Source organism: Jaculus jaculus, chromosome X (genome assembly GCF_020740685.1).
Source record: "Jaculus jaculus isolate mJacJac1 chromosome X, mJacJac1.mat.Y.cur, whole genome shotgun sequence".
NCBI lineage: Eukaryota > Metazoa > Chordata > Mammalia > Rodentia > Dipodidae > Jaculus > Jaculus jaculus.
The window spans coordinates 136,352,959-136,359,035 of NC_059125.1; the positions used below are offsets into that span (position 1 = coordinate 136,352,959).

At 40.9% G+C, this 6,077-nt stretch overlaps 1 protein-coding gene across 1 annotated transcript; it reads right to left on the bottom strand.

Annotated features, from left to right (window-relative positions):
* Nucleotides 1–3,912: 3,912 nt before the first annotated feature.
* Nucleotides 3,913–4,893, bottom strand: LOC101612546 (melanoma-associated antigen B4-like). Its single transcript, XM_004653818.2, has one exon. It carries the CDS (start codon nucleotides 4,891–4,893, stop codon nucleotides 3,913–3,915), a length of 981 nt encoding a protein of 326 aa, XP_004653875.2.
* Between the last annotated feature and the right edge of the window lie 1,184 nt (nucleotides 4,894–6,077).

Sequence of the window (6,077 nt, forward strand, 5' to 3'; positions counted from 1 at the left end):
AGGAAACCCTACAGAACACAAAACAAGTACCTTGTCAAGAAGTACACATTTGTGCAATAGTGGTACCCTCATTGGATAACCAAATGTTCTCTTATTGGACCTTAGGCCCCATCAATAGGAGAGAACTCATATCTGGTACTGAAAACCAAGTCAGAATCCAATTTTCCAGAAAATCATAGACTCTATAGCGAAATTCTGACTGCTTTCTAGAAAAGTTGTGTGGGCTTGTACATCTAAAGAAATCTCTCAGATTTGCATAGTCCCCTGTACCTCCATCTTGTTTTGAGAATATGCTTTATTTTACAGATGACAGAGAAAATGGAGGAGGACCAAGATTACTTGATGAAACAAGAAGTTAGCCAACTGTCCAACAAGAGGTCTGCTACCTTTTCCACTGCCTAGTTACAGGAGAACACTGTTCAGACCGCTAGCATGATAATCAGCCTCAAGCTGATGGTGACACAACAGTAGTCATTCAATATCTATCAAAACAGACTTCCAGAAGCTACAGAAAGCTCAACCCAACATTCAACTGCTATCAGCCCTGCTATGGCTCAGGGAACATTGCAGAAGGAGGAGGAGCAGAAAGATTGTAAGAGCCACAGAGTGGGTACAACTATCCTGAGGAAGCATCCCCTGCTACCCCTGAGGTAATTACTGAGGCCTTCATGTCCCTTGAGTGAATAACATAACCCTTCTGAGTATGTATTTCAGTGTTATTGGAGCTGAGAAGAGGGGACAAAAGAAAATAACCTGTTTTAAGTAATATAAAATAAATGGTAATGTTGAAAGGTAATATAATAATTACATTATCCTTGCTAGGAAAAACAAATAGATTGAAGCAGTTTATGTGAGGCAAGGGTTTATGTTGGTTGGCATTTTAGTGGGAAAGTTTTACCATGAGAGGTACAGCACAGCAAAGACCTGAAGATGCTTTGGGTATACCAGGACTATGAAAGGGCTTCCATAGAATGCATTGTGGGCTGGGGATGGAAGTATTTGCTACTTGTCCCAAGGGGAAGAATTGGAAAATCCAGAGACTATCTGTCTCTGGTTATATTGAACTTGATCTGTAGAAGTTTGATATTTGTTTGATGGTGGGTGAGTTTTCATTATTTTTGTCTCTCTTTGCCAGTTGAAATTTGTACTCTGTGTCTTTATATGTTGGAAGTATATAACTTGTTTGATTTTAGAGGACTCACAGCAAACAGGCAATCTTAAATCTCAGAGGAGACTTGGGACTTTAGAACTATGTTAAGTTGATCAATACTGTAAGGACCTTTCAATTTGGACTAAATACAATTTACAATGAGAGATAGTTTTGAATCTATTGGGGGCCAGGGGTGGAGTATGATAGTTTGAATAGATATTCCCCAACATATTCCCTGTTTTATTAATTTGCAATTTGCATCTGCAGCCATCTGGATGGAGGCAGTGTCACTGGGCAGATATTAAAGTTTAATGGTAGGTTTGAGGTTTCAATCTAAAGAGATACAAAGTATGCTTAGCTAGAGTTCCTGAAGTGTGCTGTGCTATGTGGCTTTTGGCTATTAGGGTTGTGATTCTCTCTCTCTTGGTCCTATGAAAGCAGTCCAGCTTCTTCTACCATTATGGAATTTCCCCTAGATGTGTAAGCTTCAAAAAATCCCTTCCTCTGTAACTTTACGTGGTAGAGAAGTTCATCTCAGCCAAACTAAAGATGTCTGTTACACTAATTTAGGGAGGTAAGTATGTAGGTAGATAGTCCTATATCAAATTACAGGGTCTAAAAAAATTATGTAGCTCAGGATGGCCTTGATAGTGTCATTCATCTACTTCCACCTCACAGGGCCATGTTACCAGTCCTATGAAACTTTTACTTTTGCTATGCTGAACATGGAACCCTGGTTTTCATGCATGCTAGGCAAGTATCTTAAAAAACATATCTCCAAGCCATTCCTTCACTTTGTTTCTTGCTTGTCTGCTTGCTTACTTTGTTTTCAATTTTGTAGTGACATTGTATTGAGGTCAGCATGATCTGAAAATTGGAGGGACAGTCCTGCTTGTTACTATGACCCTGGTATGTTTGAAGTCCTTATCTGGGCACCATGGTAATCTTTATTTCAAATATATTTTTGAAAAGTATTTTAGTGTATAATGTATTTTTGATTTTTTAAAATGTTGTCCTAACTTCCTCATCCCTGGAAACAAATTAGTTCTCTAAACTTCCTACTATATATGCTAATCCAAACATATATATTTGTATATAGCCACTTAGAGTGTAGTATTGTAACTTGTTCTGAGTGGATAAACATTTAGTAATAGGATCACTGTTTATCACTTAGGACCCAAAGTGTGACTTTAACTGTGACCTAGGTCCACATCATCTGCACAGTCAAGTCTCCTTTGAAAGAACAAGGCCACTAGCTAGTTATGATTCCACATACCTCACATTGCACGTCTTTAGACCCCATTCCCACTGTACCTTTTATTCGCCTCTCATTGTACCAGTGTTTGTATCACAGAAATGAACGATGCCCTCTCCCACAGCAACAATTAAATTAATGTACTTAGCTCCTCAGGAAGGAGTGGGTCCCTAAAAGCCCTATTCATAACAGGCATTACACATGTGAACTCCAATAGTGTTGTGTGCCAAGATTTCCTCATGAAGCAGACAATCCTCATTCTGCATGTCATTATATTACAGAAGATGTCACATATGCCAGTTGGGCCCCACACTCCAAATATACCTAAGGATGGCCTACAACTCCTATCTTTCTACCTCTGCCTCCAATGGATGGGGATCAGTCCTTTTTCTTTTTTTCTATTTGTGAGAAACTTTGTCATGACTGAAGTCATTATCATTTCCAGATATTGAGATCTCCGTACCCAACAGGGCAGACTGACACCCATATTAATGGCAGTGAAAATGAGATATTTGTGATTTCATATTTTCCAACATTTTCTTCATTTCTATACTACATTTCATCTGACTTTTACTAGGACGATATATTTTACTGTGAATTTAGAACATGCTAGAGATTTTACATTGTATATCACACATAAAAATAACATGTTCAGGGCTGGAGAGATGGATTAGTGGTTAAGTGCTTGCCTATGAAGCCTAAGGACTCTGGTCTGAGGCTCTATTCACCAGGGCCCATGTAAGTCAGGTGCATAAGTTGGTGCATGCATCTGGAATTTGTTTGCAGTGTCTGGAGGCATGGGTGCAACCATTCTCTCTCTATCAGCCGCTTTTGCTCTCATATAAATAATTAAAAATAAACAAAAAATGAAATGTTCAATAAAAAGGCTTTTTGTAAAGGAACATAAAATATTTTCCACTTAGCATATAATTACATTTGTTCATGCTTTGTAAAGAGAGAAGACTTCTACCATCTTCCACAGCATTGGCCCCAGTGCAAAACTGAGTTAAGGGAGGAAATGCTTCATTTTTATAAACATCTTCATTGCAAAATCTGAAGTATTCCCAAGGACAGATGTTCAATTAATCGCATAATGCCACAACAGTCACCAAGAAATCACATGTGTGATCTTTTATTTTCTGTTTATTCTTTAAAAACAGAAGAAAATGTAGATACATTTTTTAAATTGGTTAAGAAACACTACATGACTAAAGACCTATACAACTTTCTAGTGGTATTTTCCCACATATCTGAAAGAATAGGGAAAACGGAAATGTACATATCACAAAGAGAAAAGTTTGAATACCTCAGATTGGCAAATAAAAATGTATCTGTTTATATTTTGAACTTTAAGAAAGCCTTTGTTAATAAAAACAGTATTTTTTTTAAAAACTGTATTTATGAGTCAGAACAAACCAGGAAGCAAGTTCAGTCCCAAAGGGAACAGATAACTCAGGTTTCACCTCTTCTTCGGGCAGAGGGCCTTGCCCTGAGAAAGTCCTTGGCCTTAAATGCCATCCTCTGTAGAAAGGTCATCTTTGCCTTTCTCTTCCTGTTCCCACCAAGCATCTTCATAAAGGAGTGTATCATCACCGTGGGTGACGTATTCACGGTACTTGAGAAGAAACTCCAAGACTTTCTTCATGCACTTTCCAGTATAAGCTTGAGTACCCCACAGGAATACATACTTGGGAGGATCACTGTCAGGAACCTGGTGGTATTCCAGGTACTTTTCCTGCACTAGATGTTGGGTGAGGAGTTTCCTGGCATCCCCAACAATGATGTGCTGAATCCCATCATAGATGCCTAGTTGATTGAGGAGTAGCCAGATTTTCTCCTCAGGGGCACAGCGGTGATTTAAGTAGATGACACTCAGGACAGAATAGAGAATCCTCCTGGTGGGGAGGCCTAGCTGGCTGTGGTGACGCACCTCATCCTTGAAACTGTGCTTGCTGACTAGCTTGAACGTGTTGGCATTGGGGTGCACTTCTTTCAACTCAAGGCCAAAACCCATATCCAGGTGTTGGCAGGCTCTCTTGAGGATCTCGGGGAAAAGTTTCTTGACACTTTTGTTAACAACTCTCACCATTTCTTCCCTTTTCAAGGACTGATTCATTTTGTACTTGCTGAGCATGTAATCCATCAGCTTTTTTGTCTTGCTCTTAACAAGATCATATTTCGGGGGCTCGCCTGAGGAGTCAGATCCATTGGATCTGGTGCTGGAGTTGCCTTTGATCTGGTACACTTTCTCAGACCTACTTAGTGTAAGACCTATACCAGCATAGATGGAGTGTACAGGTGACTGAGATGTGTGGAGGAAGCCAGCAGTAGATGAGTTGGGAAGAGAATCTCCAGAAGCATGTGCAGAGGAGGGTGACTCTCTTTCTTCTGGTGCACTGGGCTGAGCATCTTTCAGCTTCTGCTGCTGAACTCTATTTTGGTCACGTCTCTCACGAGCACGTGCCTTACTCTTCTTTCCTCGGGGCATGATGAGTATGACCAGGGATGACAGCTGGCAGGAATGTTGGTAGAAGACCAGGTGACAAAGAATCCTGCATCAGGAAAGGGAGACGCTGTGAATCTATTCAGCACATTGGCAGCCTTTGCATTTCATCATTCCTCCAACCCCCTTCCCTGATTTCCATGAGTGTAGTGCACTCAGAACCCACTTCCCTCTCCCCCCACCATGCCTCCACCCACACACACTGGCTCTCATCACTGGTATGTACTGCAGAAGTAGGACCACACTTCCTGTCCTCTGCTGTCTCAGCTCTGCCCCTTCTACTGAGATAAAGTCCTGAGATGTTTGCTTGATCTAGCAACATTTCCTGGGTCCCCAAACAGGCAACTTCTTCCCTTGTTTGTGGAAGGCTGAATGAGTCCTGGATCCTGACTGTGTCTAATCCTGGCATGTTGTCCATGATCAAAACGGGACCAGGCTTCTGAATGCCATGGTTCTTTCAGGACTTACTTCCATTGTGATCACTCAGTTGCTCATAATTTAATCTGATCAGCTAAAAGGGGGCTGAGCTAGGTGAATAATTCCACTGAACAATAGCTGCCTCCTGCACTTTCAGAACCCCTCCCAAGGCAATGAGAAAACATCTCATTTACTTAGCTTCTGCATGAGCATCTGTGTAATTTCTAGGCTGCTTCAATTTTCCCATTCCCATCCCACCCCTTTATCATTAGTATCCTGATCAAACTGTCCATACTAACATTTTTTTCTTTTCAACGTTCATCAAACAAATATTTCTATCAGTGTGATATTATGAACATGTGTATAATGTGTTTTTTTTATTTTTTTTTATTTTTTTTTGGTTTATTTTTTTATTTATTTATTTGAGAGCAACAGACAGAGAAGGAGGCAGAGAGAGAGAGAGAGAGAGAGAGAGAGAGAGAGAGAGAGAGAGAGAGACAGACAGACAATGGGCACGCCAGGGCTACCAGCCACTGCAAATGAACTCCAGACGCGTGCGCCCCCTTGTGCATCTGGCTAACGTGGGACCTGGGGAACCGAGCCTCGAACCGGGGTCCTTAGGCTTCACAGGCAAGCGCTTAACCGCTAAGCCATCTCTCCAGCCCTGTTTTTTTTTTTTTAAATATTATGCGTCCACAAGGCCAACATTCATCTCTCCCAGAGTCTCCAGATTTGTGTGAGTCACATAACCT

What these genes read in the sequence shown, in the direction of transcription:
- LOC101612546 (XM_004653818.2), bottom strand. Translation starts at nt 4,893, where the DNA reads ATGCCCCGAGGAAAGAAGAGTAAGGCACGTGCTCGTGAGAGACGTGAC.